Raw genomic sequence first — 19,463 nt, forward strand, 5'->3', positions numbered from 1 at the left:
CGAGCTCCATTAGCAGCTCATAGCGGCTGCTGCTGCTGCTGCTGTTGTCCACGTCTTGGTAACATACATCAAACTGAAAAAAGGTCCTGCTTTTTATGGGTATAGCGATTCTTCAGTTGTCATCGTCACCAATGAAATAAACGTGATGATATCTTAAGAGTTTTGTTGCTTTGGTGACTGACTGGATATATCAAGTATATATATATCATAGAGGGTTGGGAGGAGGATTGATTAGCGCGTTTACAGACCTCTCCAGTTTGTTCAGCAACTCATATCTACATATCTACATATACTCAAAATGCTTACTCCTGTTATGAGGCTAAGGGTTCATCCTCTTGGATTGTGCTAATCAGATTATCCCAGTATACAAGACATTTTGTGTTTAAGTGAAGTGTGTAAAGATCGCACTATGAAATCAACAGTGAAAACTTGGGGCTGAGAATCACCAAAGAGGTAAAAACCATGGGGTTTACCAGGATCAACATGGTTCATCCTCTGGGGACCAACAAGTTTCACTGTTAGGGATGTGATGGAGGACATTTCATTAGAGCATTTCATGGTAATAAATTAGATCATGTGCACAAATAGACTCACAAGCTAAAGGTTATACATGAGGACAAACCATCATGGATCTGATGATTAAGGTTCGTCCTCTAGGGACATTGAATATCTGAGCATTAGTTTATCTATTATTAGGAGGAACAAAGACTCATCCTCTGTTGGCAATGAATATATTTATCTTTTGGCTTGAGAGAGGCAGTAAAGGAAAGGTTGTGTAATGATGGCTCATCCTCTGGAGAGCAGGATTGGCTTACAATGATGGGTTGTTATTGCTTGTGGACATTTTTGGGAGGTCAAAGCTCTTGAGAAAAGAGAGTGTGGTCTAGTCTTTTAGCTACAGGGAGGCCTGTGGAGAAAGTTGTGTAGGTTCATCCTCTGGGGAGCTGGAATATACTTTAATTTAATAACAAAGTACCACATCAACTTAATTTTAGTTACATTATGGACAGATAGTGGTGCTACTGGGATGATCGCGGTGTCATTAAGATCATTGGGATTCATCCTCTTGGGACCACAAACACAAACAGCATGATTAATGAAAATGGCCGATGCTTTGGACTTGAGTAAAGGGACTAGTTTCTTTTTATTTATTTTTTATCATAAGCACCAATAGGAACGGCCAATGAGCTGGTCGACATGCCAATAATGATGGCTCATACTCTGGAGAGCAGGATTGGCTTACAACGATGAGTTGTTATTGCTTGTGGACATTTTTGGGAGGTCAAAGTTCTTGAGAAAAGAGAGTGTGGTCTAGTCTTTTAGCTACAGGGAGGCCTGTGGAGAAAGTTGTGTAGGTTCATCCTCTGGGGAGCTGGAATATACCACATCAACTTAATTTTAGTTACATTATGGACAGATAGTGGTGCTACTGGGATGATCGCGGTGTCATTAAGATCATTGGGATTCATCCTCTTGGGACCACGAACACCAACAGTATGATAAATGAAAATGGCCGATGCTTTGGACTTGAGTAAAGGGACTAGTATTTTGTTTTTTTTTATCTATTTTTTTATCATAAGCACCAATAGGAACGGCCAATAACGTTTCACCGCTGCTGCACAGTGTTGATGTTGATAGTTGCTTTTAAGGAACGGACTAACTGTACATTGTAAAACGCCTCGTCGACATCCATTCTGATCCAAATAACTTGCATGGTTGTTAGCTGTTAATCAATATCATGTACAGAAGTAAGACAATTTTCTCGTTCAACTGCCAATCAGAACACATCGATAACGCCATGCAGAGGATAAATCAAAGAAATATCTTCCTTAAAATTCTATATTTTCACCAATTTTTACCAAGATCCTGTATATTTGAATACATTTTTTTTTCCTTTTGAAAATGATATAAAATGAGAATCTATATGAATCCAACGGCTATGAAGTTAAAAACAAAGTGAATGTAACGAAGACCAATGCATTTTACTGTACTAGTTTTGATATACATGCACACTGGGATTCAAACTGGAAGCAAAGTCCGAAAAAGTTCATTTCATTCCAGATAAACACAGTTCCTGTTTGTTCACTATGAAAGTCTAATGTTTGAGAATGCTCTCTGTGTTGTGCCGTTGCCGTCTGTGACAATTATACTTTGTGTGACTGTTTGTAAATATGTCAAATATTGTGTATTTTCTGTGTATGATTTTGTGTATACTTGATGTAAATAACATTTATCTTCCTTGTACAATCGGTCTTTGAAAAAAAAGAAAAAAAGAAAAGAAGAAGCCCTATTTGTCTATATGTTCTGGTGATGACGCGTAACTCCACTTGTCACATCTGTGATGTTTGATATTTCATTTTTATGTGTGGCAAGAGTTCTTTTTGTAAAGTGGAATAAAAGAGTACAGACGACATAAGAGGCTGATTATTTTAGAGACAATGCACCACGACGTTATGGCCCATTTCTACCTCTTCTACGTTCAGTGTAAAGGTCTCTATTCTTTTTTAGATACAGGTGTAGGGGCTGAGGTGAAGGGTAACATAGCCCTTCAAAATAAGATTTATCAGGACCAAAAACAATTACAAAAGGAAGGAGTGAGAAACATTTCCCAGAAGACCCCAGAAAGATGGCTGCACAGGCAACCAAAAAAAAAGTCACCACTTGGATTTAACTAAGCTAATGAAGCCTCCTATTGGATATTTACTGCATGTTGTATGCTATGTTATATGTTTCATATGTTTTACCTCAACTGATGCAGTCTCATTTCTTAGAAGACACATCCTGTGGTCAAGGGTCAAATTTTTGGCATCAAGCAAATCTAACATCTAAGGAGATTGCTGTGACTACTACATTTGGAACTGTCCAACGCATTATTAAAAACTGGAAGGATAGGTGGGAACCATCATCTTGAAGGAAGAAATGTGGTCCAATGTGACCACAGAGTCCAGACGTGAACCCCACTGAGAATCTGTGAAAAATGAATCCAACTCTGGACGGAAATAAATGTCGTGACATTGCAGAAGCTTATTGAAACGATACCACAGAAAAGGCGTGCTGTAATCAAAGCTAAAGACGGTCCAACAAAAAAATATTAGAGTGTGTGACTTTTCTTGGACAGGCAGTGTATTATTGTGTGCCGTTTGTCACGTTCGCCTTTAAAGGCTTTACCACATTTTTATGTCTGATACATCAGATGATCCAAGATTTGACTCGAGTCCAGCAGCAGAGAATTAGTTGAACTCCTCTGATGTCAGTGTGTTATGATGCAGATGATGACGTATGAAGGTTTAGTGTTGATGTCTCATATCATAGGGAAATATTTATACCCCCTAGGGGTGACGGTGAAGGGGGGGGGTAGGTATGACAAATGGGACTGAGCCTAAAACTACAGATAGATGATCGATCCAGCTACAACAGGCCAACAGACTCTTTAGTGGTAAAACAATCCAATAGCAGCTGTTCTTCATCATTCAGTGGATGGAGTTCACCTGTTACAGACTTGTTTGAATTTCCTTTTTTTTTTAAGGGACCAGTTGATAAAAAAATTGTCAATTTCAACATTTGAACTTCGACAAGTTGAAAAACTGCATCGGCCGATGAAGTACAAGAATGAACTTTAAATTCCATCTTTATTATTTATTCAAATATTTGTTTTTATTTAAAAAAAAAAACTACAACATTTATTATAGGCAACATTTCAAAAATAAGAACAGAACAGAATAAGAGCAGGTCCTGTACAATTTGATGCTTTCATGAATTATGGCGATAATATGATCAGTAAATGTGTTTTCATGACCGACAACATCATGACGGTGTTTACTAACGGAAACTGTCGATGTGATCTGTGAATAACAAGAAAGGAACTAAATGTGTTCAAACCCCCTACGTGACATCTTGTAAACACTGAAAAAAATAAATTAGGTCATGTCACATTACTGTTTTTAATTTAAAAATCTCAGATAATAAGAGCAAGAATAAAGAAAAAGAACACAGATTATTATTAAGATCTGTAATAAGTACATCCAGCAGAGTTACAATAAAAAAATATTCAAGTATTTCCCCTCAGTGACGACCTGAGCTGTTGAACGTTATAAAAAGAGAAAAATGATCAAATACAAAAATACAGCAGCAAAAAACCATCTTTAAGAGAAACTCTAATTGTTCCTGACGCCTTGGATCGTGAGGTGGTGGGTCGGGGTGTGTATTTAATTAAAAAAAATAAAGTGTGTGTTGTTGCTGTTAAGGCTGAGAGTGTGGGAACAACACCAGCACGAGTGAGTTTGAATTTAACTGATTTGAATTAATAAATTAAATCAGACGGGTTCACCAACAACGACACTGCACGATCCTGCGGTCGAACCTGAAAAAATCTACAATTCACACGAGCTGCACTGGAATGTCTTCATGATTATAATATAAACAGAGTTGATTATCATCAATAATGAATCATGAGGAAGAAGAGTCCATCTCTCACCTCTCAGCTCTTCATCATCATCGATCAGTGACATCGTATCGACAGGAGGGAAGACAGAGGGATGTTGAGTGTTGATGCTATTTTGAGTAACAATTTATAATAAGTTCACACTATTAAGCATTAGTTAAGCGTTAATAAATACTGAATTCATCATTTATAACACATAAATAGTCATTAGTATGTAGTGTATAAACACAGTTAAAATGTTTTACTCATATGGTTAGGATTAGGGTTAAGCACCAACTGTATTTTATAAACTACATACTAATGAGTATTCATGCGTTATGAATGATGAATTCTGTATTTATTAACGCTTAACTAATGCTTAATAGTGGGCACTTATTATAAAGCTTTACGGTATTCTGAATATGTCACTTTTTTAAAGAACATGAGGCTCTTAAAGTCGACAGTGACACTGTAGATCAGCATTAATATGTATTTCCAGCTGTTTTGATGAGGTCACTGATCTCATGTTCAGCTACGAGCTAAGAAACGTGAGACACGGGGGACAGCGGCGTAAAAACATAGGTCCAGGAGATAAGAGACTCTTTGGGAAGAAGAAGTGAAGAAATGAACTCGTTTTGTTTCTCTGACATCAAGTTGATTGATCATTAGTTTTTATTCATCTGAAGTTCGACCACAACAGATGCAGAGCCGATGTGTCTGTGTGTGTGTTGGTGAAACCGCCTGTTAAGTGCTGTGTGTGTGTGTATGTGTGTGTGTGTCCGGGTGCGACAGTGTGATCCACCTGCTGCTCCTGGACTTGAACTCTTGGCTATAGCTGCTTGGTGTTGGTGTGGGTGTGGACGGCCCCTTGCTGCTGCTGCTGCTGCTGCTGCTGCTGCTGCTGCTGCTGCTGCTGCTGCTGCTTGGGGGAGTAGAGAGCGTTGAACTGGGCCTGGTTCTGGATGATCATGTCCTTGACGCGGGGGCTGAACATGCTCCTCAGACAGTTCAACCGGAGCAGACCGGTCTGGCCGGCCGACGCCACCCAGGTGTGGGAGCTCATGTTGGGGCTGAAACGGACCTGAGGAAGAGGAGGAAGAAGAAACCATCAAAAAACATCAAAAAGTAGAATATATATATTATATTATTATATATATTATATCTACTGCCTGTGTGTGTGTGTGAAGTCTGGTTATTGATCACAGGACAAACCAGCTCTCAACAACAAGACGCAAATGACTCAGGTTTCAAACTGTTTTTAGACTGAGAACCACTGATGCACTTGTTTTGTTGCATTGTTACTTTATTCTTAGCCTATTTACCGCGTTTCAGACGTTTTGCCTCCAGCTAAGCCCCGCCCACCCGGATGTTTACAATCTGTGAAGGGGTCTATTCTTTTTTACAATGACAATAAAGCTTCTATCTATCTATCTATCTATCTATCTATCTATCTATCTATCTATCTATCTATCTATCTATCTATCTATCTATCTATCTATCGTATCGTATCATAGTATCATATCGAAATTCTTCCATTTTCCAACCTGAGTTTGTGTCCGGTTTGAACAGAAGCAGCTCTTACAACGTGTTTATAGGGAGGAGTCTGGTTTATTTGTTTGTTTCATTCATTGAAAAAAGAAAAGAAAAACTGTTTTATACAAGATGATAATGCAACTCCTGAATGAAAGAGGGCAGAAAAAAGCAAACTCATGTTGTCTACTACATTTTTTTTCCCAATAAATCCTTCAACAAAGTAGATAACATGTCATAACAAAGAAATGGACAAGAACTTGGACTGAAGCAGAACTGAAACCGTCCTGTCCATCACACTGTTACTGACCCGACATCGTCAGAAATGTGTAAACTGCAGCTGTGGCTCAGGAGGTGAAGCAGGTGAATGTTTTTGGTTCACTGTCTTCTTAGTCTCTTTTATTTAACTTTACTTACCACTTGTATTTCTTTTCTATCTTTTTATAACAAAGTGAAGGAACGCAAGTAAGAATTTTAACTGCATGGTTTTTAACTGTGAGTCTGTGTATTAAATCTCCTCCAGGTCCAGACGTCCATGTCTCATGTTTTCTCACAGATCTGCAGATCTACTCATCTCGGAGGCGTGAGACTCCTTTTCAGTTTTTAAACTGATTATTTTTTTTGCTGACAGGTGAGAAGTGGCCGCGCCTGAACGTTACGAGCATCAATAAAGTTCATTTTAAACTTTATATGAGGGAAACTAACTGTGTTTTTATAAAGAAGCTGCAGCTGCTGAAAAACTTTGACTCCTTCAGTTTGTAAAGCGATGACACCTTCATCTTCTCTGTGACTCAGCTGTAGCTCCTCCTCTCTCTCTCTCTGTTCATCTTCATCACTATAAATCCTCCTTATTCTTTGTTTTCCTCTCCTCCGGTCACTCTCACTCGCTCTCTCATCCATTCATCAGACAAAAAGCCCGTCACTAAACCCACATGGCGTTTGGTTTGGTTTGGTTTATTTATTTATTTTTCATGTGAAGTGTCCGTCCATCATCTCATCCCAGAGGGCGAACGACTACAGCCTCCACTCGGCCGCCGCTCTTAAAGTTAAACACATCAAATCCTCAAATGGCTGCTCTCCATCTCCCCCCTACTCCCCCCTCCTCTCCTCCCTCCCCCTCCCACTGAGGGTGACATTTTTCTCATTTTACACATCATTACATTCAGTCCGTCTTTATAGCTGCCCATCAGAGGAGGAAGAAGCTCCTCTGTCACCGCTCTCCTCTGTTTCCTTTCTCTTTCAATTTACGCTTTTATCTTTCTCTTCTCCGTGTTGAGCTGCAGCAAAGAGTCTGATGATGTACGTGTGTGTGTGTGTGTGTGTGTGTGTGTGTGTGTGTGTGTGTGTGTGTGTGATACCTTGTGTAGTGAAGCCAGCGGCAGCTCGTCCAGGTTTAGTTCGGTCTTCACCTCGAGGCTTCTCATGCGTTTCCACATAGTTCGTTTCTCAATTCCTGTGATGCTTCGCTGGAAGTCGGAGGAGAGTCAATCAATTAGTATCATCGTCATCAGTCAATCAATAGAAAATTTATCAGTGATTTTGATTGGTTGGGTCATTTTTTTGGGAGCAAAAAATAACAAAAACCTCCTGTTTCCAGCTTCTGTATTCATTTTATTGTGTTTAATTAATTAAACACAACACAAAAACAGACATAGCTGACCTCACGGTTTACCAAGATATGATAAATATTATGTTGTTAATTAAGAAAGTTTGTTTTATTTACAATTTGTGAGAAAATTTGATCTGAATTTTCATAAAAATGACAAAAGAAAACACAAATTATTTCATGTTTAATCCACTCATCACTGTGGAAGTGTTTGCAAAATGAGTGCGTCGGTGGTAGAGATTCTCCAACCAGGAAAAGAAGAAGTCGTAAAGAGATGATGTCATTAAATGAGGACGTTCAAATGTTATAAGTCTTGTATTCGTGATTTATTTCTTTACTTTCTAATGCATTGAGCTTTTCTCGGCTCAGTAAACCAGTTTGCATTAAAACTGCATGTACATTAAACATGAAACAAGCTTTTTCTGTCTAATGACACCAGGAGGACGACTTCTGAAACCTTCTTCTTGTTTGACCAGAATACATGATTGTTTCTGTTTTACTTTCTTTTCTTTTCTTTAATGATTTTGTCATTTTATGGTGTTTACAGATCTGATCAGCTGACTCACCAGATCAAAGTCTTCCATGTGGATGCAGTACTTCTTCGCTGCCTCTTTGTACGTCTGGAACGGGAGAGGAGGATATTTTCTTCCTCCTCTTCCTCTGTTCTCGTTCCCTCCTTCAGATCCAGTCTCTCCTCCTCCTCCTCCTCCTTCTCTTTCCTCCACCACCGCTCCTCCTCCCACCTCTTCATTTTCCTTCTCACCTCCGTCATGAGGCACCATAGAGGAGAGGTAGATGGGCTGGAGACGCAGCAGGAGGGAAACAGCTTCATTAAAATACAAACATCTACAAATCATTAAATTAATCTAAGTCTAACAAGTTACATTAAACTATTTAACTTTTTTTTTTTTTTTTTTTTTTTCTTTTTTTCAAATATTTTTATTAATTCACAGTTGCAGTGGACAGTACATTCGGAAAAAGTCACATCTTCATTTTTTCATTTTCTATATAACCCAACACCCACCCTACCCTTCCCGGAGACCTATACATCCGAGCCAAAAAAATAATAATATAATAATAAACAATAGCTAAATAATAATAATAATAATAATAGTAAGATTAGAATAAAAAAAAATAATAATAAAAAATAAATAAAAAAATAAATAAATTAAGAATATAAAATAAAATAAGTAAATACATTGAAAAAAAACATTCATTGTTGTTTGCTGCCTGCGTCTCTGCATGTCAGGTTAGCCAGTTAGCCGGTCGGCCAATCTATGTGTGAGGAGTCATCTCTAAGGGGAGGGGGAGGGTCGATGTATCAGTAAGGTGTGAGTGTAGTCATGGGTCAAGTCAAGTCAGGGGGATGTTTCAGTGGCAGGGAGTTTGTCGACATACTCAAGTAGAGGTTTCCAGTGTGAATAAAACTTCTCAGGACGGCCTCTAAGACTGAATTTGATTTTCTCCAGTTTCAGTAAAAATAATAAATCTTGTAGCCAGGATTTAAAGGAAGGTGGCTGGGAGGATTTCCATAAGAAAAGAATCTTTCTGCGCGCAATCAAAGACGCAAAGGCTATAACATTATCCTGCAAGGATGTGGTTACAAGTTCATCAGGAGACACTCCAAAAATGGCTACCTGTGGCGATGGACTAACAGATATTCCAAGGACGTCAGAAATAGTTTTAAAGAACAATTTCCAATAGTTAGATAATTTGGAGCATGTCCAGAACATGTGTGTTAAATTGCAGGGCGTCTGAGAACATTTGTCACAAGCTTCAGGAGTCTTGTCTGGGTAAAGTTTGAAGAGTTTGTCTCTGCTATAGTGCAGCCTAAAGAGTACTTTAAATTGGATGACAGAGAGTCTCGCACAACTAGAAGAGGAGTTCACAGCTTCCAACGCTTTTTTCCATAGAGCATCAGAGATACTTATCTGGAGTTCAGTTTCCCAGTTGGCCCTGCACTTATTTACAGATGTATCATTTATTGGTGATAATAGATTATAGAGAAATGAGACATGGCCCTTAGGCAAAGATTTAGCCTGGAGTACTAAGTCTATACCGCTGCGGGGTGGGGCTTGGGGGAACTGAGGAGAATGAGTTCGTGCGAAGTCGCGGAGTTGGAAGAAGCGAAAAAAGTCTGTGCTACCTAGTCCGAAGGTTGAGCGTAGTTGGTTGAAACTGGCGAACAGTCCATCTATGTACAAGTCTCCCAGACATTTCAGGCCTTTGTTTTCCAGAGCTGCAAAGCGCGAGTCAAGCTTGGCTGGTACAAATAAATAATTATAACAAAGAGGTGTAGTTTGGGGGAGGGAGAGCCATCCAAACCGCTTCCTGATTTGAGTCCAAATTTTTAATGTATGAGTTACAATGGGGTTGGATGTGAAATTTGCAGGAGAGATGGGGAGGGTGCTACATGCTAGAGCCTGGAGGGACGTGGAACAAGAGTTTGCTTCTAACTGGCACCAACTATGTTGAGGTGCGGTGAACCAGAGCAAAATTTTTTGTGCGTTAGCTGCCCAATAATACCCTAGGAAGTTGGGCAATCCTAGACCACCCAGTGATCTGCCCCTCTGAAGTAAGGATTTATTCGCTCTGGCCCGTTTACCTGCCCAAATGAAAGTGGATATGATGCTGTTGATAAGATTGAAATATGATCGAGGGAGGTAGATTGGTAAGCATTGGAAGAGATAAAGGTACCTTGGTAAGATGTTCATTTTTACAGTTTGCACTCTACCCGCTAAAGACAGTGGTAAACGGTTCCATTTCTGAAGATCTTGTTTGACTGCTGCCGTCAGTGCTGAGAAATTCCGTTCTTTCAGTGTGCGCATAGATCGTGTTACCATTATGCCTAGGTATTTTATGCCCACCGCTGTGGTCTTGAATGGTATAAGGTGAGTTGGGATTTCAGTAGCCAATTGATTTATCGCGAAACACTCACTTTTGGAGATGTTCAATTTATACCCGGAGAATATGCTAAACGAGTTCAGAATTGAGATAATCGGTGGAAGGCTTGACAGGGGATCGCTTACATACAGGAGTAGGTCATCAGCGTACAGCGAGACCCGATGCTCCTCTCCATGTCTCCTTATTCCTTTGAATCTTCCTTCTGATTTCAATGCTATGGACAACGGCTCAATGGCAAGCGCGAACAACAGTGGAGAAAGGGGGCACCCTTGGCGTGTGCCACGGAAAAGGGGGAAAGGATCAGAGCGCTGTGTGTTCGTACATACTGACGCCTGCGGAGAGGAGTACAACAATTTAATCCAGGAAATAAAACAGGCGCTGAACCCAAATCGCCGCAAGGAAGAAAAGAGGTAGGGCCATTCCACCCTATCGAAGGCCTTCTCGGCGTCAAGAGATACAACCACTTCCGGATCTATAGGGGAGGATGGAGTATGGATGACGCCGAGAAGCCTTCTGACATTGGAAAAGGAGTGTCTCCCACCAATAAACCCTGTTTGATCCTCCGAGATGATTAAAGGCATAATGGGTCCCAAGCGACGAGCTAAAATTTTCGCAAGTATTTTCACGTCGACAGGTAGAAGGGAAATCGGCCTGTACGATGCACAGTTTAAAGGGTCCTTATCTTTTTTATGGATGAGGGAAATAGAGGCTTGCAATAAAGTGGCTGGTAGAGAGCCATGGCTGTGTGAATAGTTAAACATCTCTAGAAGTAAAGGGGCCAACTGATTAGAGAATCGCTTATAAAACTCAACGGGGTACCCGTCAGGGCCCGGTGATTTGCCACTATTCATTGAGCTTATTGCTTCTTTTATCTCAGCAAGTGTTAAAGGAGCATCTAGTGTCTGATTATCGTTAGGTGAAATAGTTGGTAAGTCTAGTTTTTGAAAGAAGGCGTCCATTTGGGTTTCATCGCCGGGGGATTCAGATTCATACAATTGACGATAAAACGAATTAAATGAGGTATTAATTTTAATTGGGTCGGTCACTACCGTGCCTGATTCGTCTCTGATCTGGACAATTTGGTTGGACGCTTGTCTGGCTTTTAGCTGGTGTGCTAGAAGGCGCCCAGCCTTGTCACCGTGTTCATACAGCGTTCCATGGGAGCGCAGAAGTAGTCTTTCAGCTTCTGTTGAAAGGAGTAAGTCGAGTTCTGTCTTAAGTCTAAGTCTCTCTTTATACAAGTCCGGAGTATATGTTGTTGCTAGCGATCTGTCCAAATCAGCAATTAATTTTTCTAGTTCTTCTTTACGCTTTCTGCGTTGTTTATTAGCATAAGATGCATATGAAATGATCTTGCCTCTGAGAAAAGCCTTCAGGGTATCCCACAGTAAAGATGGGGAGGTCTCTTTATTTTTGTTGGTGTCGCAAAAGACAGTGATGGAATCAGAAATATAATTACAAAACTTTTCTTCTCTAAGTAAGAGAGGGTCAAGACGCCAAAACCTAAATTGTTTGGGTTTTAGGTCAAAACGGAGATCTAGTACTACCGCTGAGTGGTCCGAAACTGTTATGGGTAGATATTGTACAGAGATAAGTGATGAGATAAGATTTTTATCCACCAGGAAGTAATCAATACGGGAAAAAGAACGATGGGCGTGCGAGAAAAAGGAATATTGACGGGTAGATGGGTACATGAATCTCCAGGGATCAATATAGCCAAATTGGTCCATGAAGCTGGACAAAGTTTGTGACATCTTTGAGGGCGGGATAATTCGGGAGCTCGATCTATCGAGAACTGGGTCAATGACACAATTCAAATCCCCGCCAAGAATCAAAGTATGGGAGTCCGGGTTGGGGATTAGAGATAATACTGAATTAAAGAAACTATGATCATCCCAATTCGGGGCGTAGATTGATGCCAAGACCACAGGCTTCTGGCATAAAATACCAGAGACAATTGTATAACGTCCCTCTGGGTCTGTGATAATATTACAGGAGGTGAATTGAACGTTTTTTTTTATTAATATGGCAGTACCCCTTGTTTTACAATTAAATTGGGAGTGAAAAATGTGTCCTATCCATGGTCGGCTCAACTTTCCATGTTCAGACTTTAACAGGTGTGTCTCCTGAAGAAGTATCACATCGGCGTTCAGATTTTTGATATGAGTCATAATCTTTGTTCGTTTTAATGCAGCATTCAAGCCCCCCGTGTTCAAAGAGATGAACCTTACCATTTGCCCACCGGCGGTCCCTCCGTCTAATGAACCAGTCATGTTACAGCGAATGGAAGAAAAGGTGTCAGGCCGATTCTAAGACGCAGGCAGCAGAAAAGGAGTGAAATCACAACAAATGATATCAAAAACTTAACAAAACATAAAGCAATGCTACTTGACCGTACAAAAACAAAAAAAAAGGTCTCTTTACCAGCCCCAAATCCCCCACCCCATCTGTGAGGAGACCTGGGGCCTCATGTATCAATACTTGCGTGGATTTCATACTGAAACATGGCGTACGCCAAAATCCAGAAACTGTCGTACGCACAAAGAAAATCTGATGTATCAAAGTGTGCGTACGCATGGATCCAAGCACTTTTCCTTTGTACATCCCAATCAACGTGGAATTGAGCGCACATGCCGAAGTGGTAATCTCCTCCCTGTCCACGCCTCCATTTAAATATGCAAATCAATGTAAATAAGGCCTGCACCAAAGATTTCCTTCTCTTTACGGTCAGATAACACCATGAAAAACTGTGAGGAACAGCAATTTAACCAAATTTGAGTTGAAGGTGCTCCTCGATAAAGTTGAGCCGTGTAAACATCTTTTTTTTTTTTTTTTTGCCGTCCTCCGGCACCATCACAAAGGGGGTGGGAGAGTGTGTGTGTTATATAAAGGTGAACGTGAGGCGGAGGACCGCTGTCATCCCAAATGAAAGCAGACAATGTACTCTAATTAAATTATGTGAAATGGATTTACAATTTTATTTGCCTTCTTTTATACACAGATCGCGTAGTAAATAAATGCAGAAGTGCGCCAGGGAGGCTGATAAAGACACATGTCCAACTTTACGCATGTGTTTATTGACATTAAGTACTTCACACAGTCTGTGTAGTTTAACCAGCAAAAAGAAAGTCACTGACAGCGTGATATTTCGGCAGACATGCTCAATGTGCATCGGGGCGGGGGGTTACATAGGACAATTAAACAAATACATTTACTTTGCGCGCATACAGTCCCAGCCTGTAATCTGTACCCAGCTATGCTGAATGAATGAATCGTGCGCTGAACCAGCCACCTCGCCACAATGTTTGTTAATATGTGATGCATTTACGCATCACATATGATCTGTACATTTATAGTATAAAAATGCTTCCTGTTCACAGTGTGGTCAGCACCTGAATGGAGGCGATGGCTCCCCGACGTGTCGCGCTCTCAGGCCGGTTGCAGCGCACTGCGCTCAGTTCCAAGAGAATTGCCCTCGGAGTCATCATGTGCAAAAAAAAAAAAAACCTCCGGGACTCGTGTGCACTTCGCACTGCAGCATCTGCAATATCTTAAGACTAAAGCTGATGCTATTTTCTGCACCACTTTGCGCATGCTTTTCTATCCACCTATCTAATTGCAACATGTGGATGGGTTGTTCATAAATGTGTCTCTGATGTGCACATTACTCTGAGGACTAATTGTTTTCACATTATTAACAGTTTCCCAGCTTCACCTCTAAGTGTCGCCAAAGGAACAACAGCTGTAGAAACGTGCGTACGCCAGCTATGGAGTTGGCGTGGGCCACCGCACTTTTCCACGGTCATTTCACTTTTGATACATCTGAACGTTGGCGTGGAAAATGACGTACGCCACTTTTTTGTGCGTACGCAACATTGATACATGAGGCCCCTGGATCCCTGGCCTTGTCCCCTCCCACCCCCTTCCCAATCCCTAGAAATGTCATCGACATCTGAACTAGCTTTCTCATACTTCCCTTTCTGAAGCATCTTACCTCAAAGAGTCATCTCAGAACCCTTAACTCAACAGGTATAATACATTTTACATAACCCTTTGAACCTTCACCAAAATACAGAAATGTACCCTTCCAACATTACATGAAGAATATATAAAGAATAAGATGTTCTGTATGTGGAATATTACATAGTAAACTATAACCCAAGTAAAGTATTAATTATTTACCATTACTGTAATAGGTAAATTTTCAGAGCAGAACAAAACAAACCAAGTCTACCCTTGGTTAAGCTCAGCATTAATCAAGAACTTACAATCACTTTACATTTTTCACCTAAATAAAGACTATTAGCTCTGTAAGAATTGCAGCTTTAGGAGAGTAAAAACAGAATGAAAAAAAACTCTCGCACATTTAGATGTCCCATTAAACTGAAAAATTTGTTTTCAAGTTCGTGCATAAACAGCAAAAGGAAGAAGAAAAAAAATGGAAAATAAATAAATGAATGAATTGTCCGAATGCAAAATTAAATGATTTTGCTGCAGAAAAGTGTCTTTAGGAAAAAAAAAAAAAAAAAAAAAAAAAGAAAAAAAAAAGGTGTCTTTAGGTGGAACAGTCTTGCCCTGTAGTGCCCAAGGCCAAGGCACAGCTAGCGCGTTAGCAGCTTGCTAACGCAATGAGCAGCTACCAGTAAAAAAGACTTCAGTCACATGTTGTTCTTTACAACGGTTACGATTAAATAACAGACATATACCTTAGACCTGTTGTACCTTCGTGGTCGAGATTATACCTAATGGTGACCTTACGTCTTACCGGAGCTGCCATGGTGTTGTGTAACAGTATACTTAGCCTAGCCGGCTAAGCTAGTTGGGCCTCGGGCTCTGTTTGTAGCTTGAGGCGAACGCCGCGGCCTCTTCTGGGGAGGAGAACCTCTTCTTTGTCCCGCCGTTGAGTGTTACCTGGAGGCGAGCCGGGAAGAGTAGCGAGGGCCTGAGGGAGAGGTTATACAGTTCTGCCATCACCGACCGGTATTTTGCGCGTTCTTCAGCCACCTCCGGAGCGTAATCCTCGAAGATCTGGACGGGGGCTCCTTGATATTGTAGATTCCCTCTTCTTTTGCGGGCCTCTCGTATGATTAAGTCCTTAATCTGGTAGCGGTGCAGGCGGATAATCACAGGCCGCGGCCTTGAACCTGGTTGTGGCTTGGCAGTTAGCGCCCTGTGCGCTCGGTCGAGTTCGGGAGGGGATTCTAGGATCTCCTCTCCGAATAGTTCAACAAGCAGCTTCGAGAAAAACATGGTGGGTGTTGGCCCCTCGATTGATTCTGGAAGGCCGATGATTCGGATATTATTCCGGCGGCTCCGGCTCTCGAGGTCCGACGTCTTCGCTAGTAGCTTGCTGTTGCTATCAGCTAAAGCGACCACCCTCGCCTCCAGGGCCAGAATACGCTGGTCATCTGACTCGGCACTAGTTTCCAGTGAAACGATACGCTGTCCATGATCTGACAAAGTGGTCTGCATTTTCTCCAGTCTTGACTCCAGGGCAGCGAAGGAGTTTTTAAGATCATCCGCCATGCTAGCTCTGTGTTTTTCCAGCAGACCTTGGATGCTAGCATAGCACGAGCTCGTGTTAGCGCAGGGACTTGGAGGAGCTTCATTGACGTTTTTCTTTGTCGGTTTCGTTGCTTTTGACATTATTCTTGGTTACACGATGTTAAACTGAGTTTATAAAATATCAAATCTTACTTGAGCTGTTGAGGGTATAAGAAAAATATGGGATTTTTGCGAAGTTGAGTCGCGGGGGACGGAGACTACGTCGCTCTCACATGCTCACCAAACCGGAAGTCTAAACTATTTAACTTTTAATACTTTTTGCTCATCTTTAACTCTTTCGCGACCATTGACGAGTAAACTCGTCACAGCCTGCCGAACGTTCACGACCATTGACGAGCAAACTCGTCAAAACCGTTTTTTTACAGATTACGATAATAGACACTCTGAGGTACCCTGTGTGTGAATATGGTAGTCCTCTGATATGTAAAACTGTTTTAAACTAAAATCAAAACATAATATTTTTTATAAACTGTGTGATCTTGGTTTTGTTTGAGTAATCGTTCTCCTTGAATGCTGCTGTGGGGACAGCGTGCAGCGCTGTGCGGCTGTCGGCTACAGTGTTGCAACTTTCTCGCTGAATTTGGCGACTTTCCAAACAAAAGCGACCGACGACAAATGTGGCGACTTTTACCGGTGCTGTTACAAACGTTTATGGTTTGGAGACTCGGATCTGAAAGCCCGTTATCACGGCTGTTTTCACGGCGCTGTGCAGCAGAGCGGGCGCTCTGCAGCGGGGGCTGTGACCGGCCGTCCCCGCCCCAGAGCACTCATCGCCGGCCAGTCACACAGCAGTGTCCCGGAGCTGCTGCGCTGCAGCCAGATACCCACACCGCTGCACCGCTGCTCTCCAGGCTGCCACACCCCCCAGATATGCCTACAAATATATTTATTTAGCCGTAGAAATGATTTGGGAGACGCCACACTGCAGAGTAGCGGTAAAATGAGCAGATTGCCACTTGACACAAAAGTGCGTTTTTCTCTGAAACTAGAGCGAGAGCTCCGTTTTTGGAGAAACCCAGCTCTCTTCTTCTACTTCGTCCTCACGAACGAAACGGCGGAAAAACTCGCCGTTTTTTCGAGAAGCACGTTGTAAAGTCACTCTTCAACCGAGTGAAGACCGTTTGTTTCTAGGTGACGTACAGAGTTCGGTTCGACGTGAGATAAAAGGTAAACAAATAGCCAAAAACATGTGGTCCTGAGCGGATGTGCTGAGGAATTAGTGTGGTCGCGAAAGAGTTAACGGGTTAAATCAACATAACATAGGACAACAACAAGCTTGTGTGGCTCTGTGACAATTTACAGTAATAAGTGACACTTCCCATTTTTGATTGAAGGATTTTCTTTCAATCAACATTTGAACATTTTGGTACAAAACTAGATGTTTGTCTACTTTTTTACCTTGTATGTTACAAATGCTACTGTAACTACCAAATTCCCCATGTGTGGGATTAATAAACAGTTTATGTCTTAGTTCAATATTTCAAGGATTCAAGGATACAAGGAGTTTTTACTGTCAGTTCAACACATGTTAATACATGAGGTGGAATAAATGAATTTAGTTACTCTGGTCCAGGTGCCCAATAACAGAGTCAGTAAAAAAGTAGATAGAAAATCTAACAGTATAAAAGCATAAACACTATAATAAATACAGATTTGCAGATTAACTGCAAATAAAATAACAATGACAAATGAAATAACAATATACAACAGTCATGTACCATTGAGGTAATGTGTAAGTTTAAAGTTTAAAGTGACAATTGTGCAATGTAAAGTCTATTTGCTAAAATATTGAGATTGTTATTTCAGTAACATTTTTAATATTTTACAATTTAAGTATCTTTTTCACGTAACATCTAATTAACTTCTGGAAAAACTGCATTAGAAAAAAACACTTGTGTGTGAGTCAGTGAACTTACGAAGCGTCGCTCCATGCTGCGTTTGAGGTACGGAGTGAGGGTGACTTTGTGAGGCAACAGGCCGACGACCACCTCGCCGAGGTCGTCCGACGTCGCCACGATGTTCAGCCACTCGGTGTAAGATATGGACTGTAACCATGGAGACAACAGAGCGGTCAGCAAAAAGACAAACCAGTCAAACCTGATGGTCATTGATCAGCGAGACTCACCCACAGAGTGCTGTTCAGAGGAATCATGAACAGGGAGTCCTGGTTGTAGTCGAAGAAGTGAACTCCGTGTGTTCCCTTCCTGCGGGAAACAAATACAGATTTAAAGGGATAGTTCAACATTTTGGCAAATTGGCCCATTGCCATAATCCCTATAGTCATAGCAGTAGGTTTGGTACCTTTAATTGTCGGTGCAAGCTATTTTATTTTATTTCAATTTTTGGCACTAGAGTAGTTTTATGTCTGTGTTTGTCAGTCTGTCTGCTTGACATTCACATTTTGCAAGAACAAAACTGATTTAAGTGAGATTATTAGATAAAATATGTAGAAGTTTTACTTTCGATACTTGATTTGTGCTGGTGATAGGGTAATAAAATGTATCACAATATGTTACAACACTTAGGATACTGAAAAATGTTTAAAATTGCTATATTGTTGTATCATGACTTGCGTATCATGATAAAATTGTAGCTTGGTGCCTCTGGTGATTCCTCCACTGTTGAAATTTAAATGTATTTCCATAAGAAAAGGAGCGAATATTCAGAGTTTCGGAATTTAGTTGAATTTATAGTCTTAAAGGGATAGTTCAACATTTTGGCAAATTGGCCCATTGCCATAATCCCTATAGTCTTCTATAGTTTTCGGCAAGCAGTCTCTGCATTTGCCTCTAAAACAACTCTGTCTTGATTGTGTTACGTCACTGCAACAAGCCCAAGACTAGGAAAAGAGGCTTTTTGTTCACGCGGAGCTCCAGACCGGCTCCTTCTCCACTGAGAACAACTGGACCTTGGATTTAGAGCCATGTATCTGAAGCTGGGTTCAGGATCTCTCCCCTCAGATGCAACAAAAGCAGCAGGACGACGGCTTCACCAGATGTTTCTGTAGCTATCTAATCATTTTCCTGCTCGATTTCAGGCAACAACATCACGTACGTCCTGTAACATCAGTGTTTTTATGTAAATCTGTCATATTCTACATGTTTTTAATCTAAAGGAGCTCGTCTTACGCTACGTAGGAAGTTTCCTGGGCCACGAGGAAGCCGGGCGTGTTCAGCGTCCAGAAGATCTCATTGGTCAGGTATCGTTTGTGAACGATGATTGGACCGTCGAGCCTCCTCAGATCCCACGTCTTGATGAGGCGGTCGTCTCCGGCCGTCACCAACAGGTGCCTGAGACAGAGGAGGAGGAGGAGGAGGAGGAGGAGGAGGAGGAGGAGACAAATGGGTGTCAGCGTCCATTTTTTTGATTTAAGAGGCGTCTACGATGAGAAACAAAGATTTTCGATGAGTGTAAATATATAAAAAGAAGTGAGTTTGT

The 19,463-nt window shown here is 41.1% G+C and overlaps 1 protein-coding gene across 3 annotated transcripts in view; it reads right to left on the reverse strand.

Moving 5' to 3' along the window:
- Nucleotides 1-4,920: 4,920 nt before the first annotated feature.
- The window catches only part of gtf3c2 (general transcription factor IIIC, polypeptide 2, beta), a 38,582-nt gene continuing 24,039 nt past the window's right edge, over nt 4,921-19,463 (reverse strand). For all 3 annotated transcript variants that reach the window (XM_084000281.1, XM_084000280.1, XM_084000279.1), the window contains 6 exons: nt 19,154-19,315; nt 18,151-18,229; nt 17,942-18,070; nt 8,123-8,356; nt 7,309-7,416; nt 4,921-5,501 (listed from right to left, as the gene is read on the reverse strand). In XM_084000281.1, coding sequence (XP_083856407.1) covers nt 5,250-5,501; nt 7,309-7,416; nt 8,123-8,356; nt 17,942-18,070; nt 18,151-18,229; nt 19,154-19,315 — 964 coding nt within the window. In that variant the 3' untranslated portion in view covers nt 4,921-5,249. The remainder of the gene's footprint in view (nt 5,502-7,308; nt 7,417-8,122; nt 8,357-17,941; nt 18,071-18,150; nt 18,230-19,153; nt 19,316-19,463) is intronic.

The sequence above is a fragment of the Trachurus trachurus genome (genome assembly GCF_905171665.1).
Source record: "Trachurus trachurus genome assembly, chromosome: 24".
Classification (NCBI taxonomy): domain Eukaryota; kingdom Metazoa; phylum Chordata; class Actinopteri; order Carangiformes; family Carangidae; genus Trachurus; species Trachurus trachurus.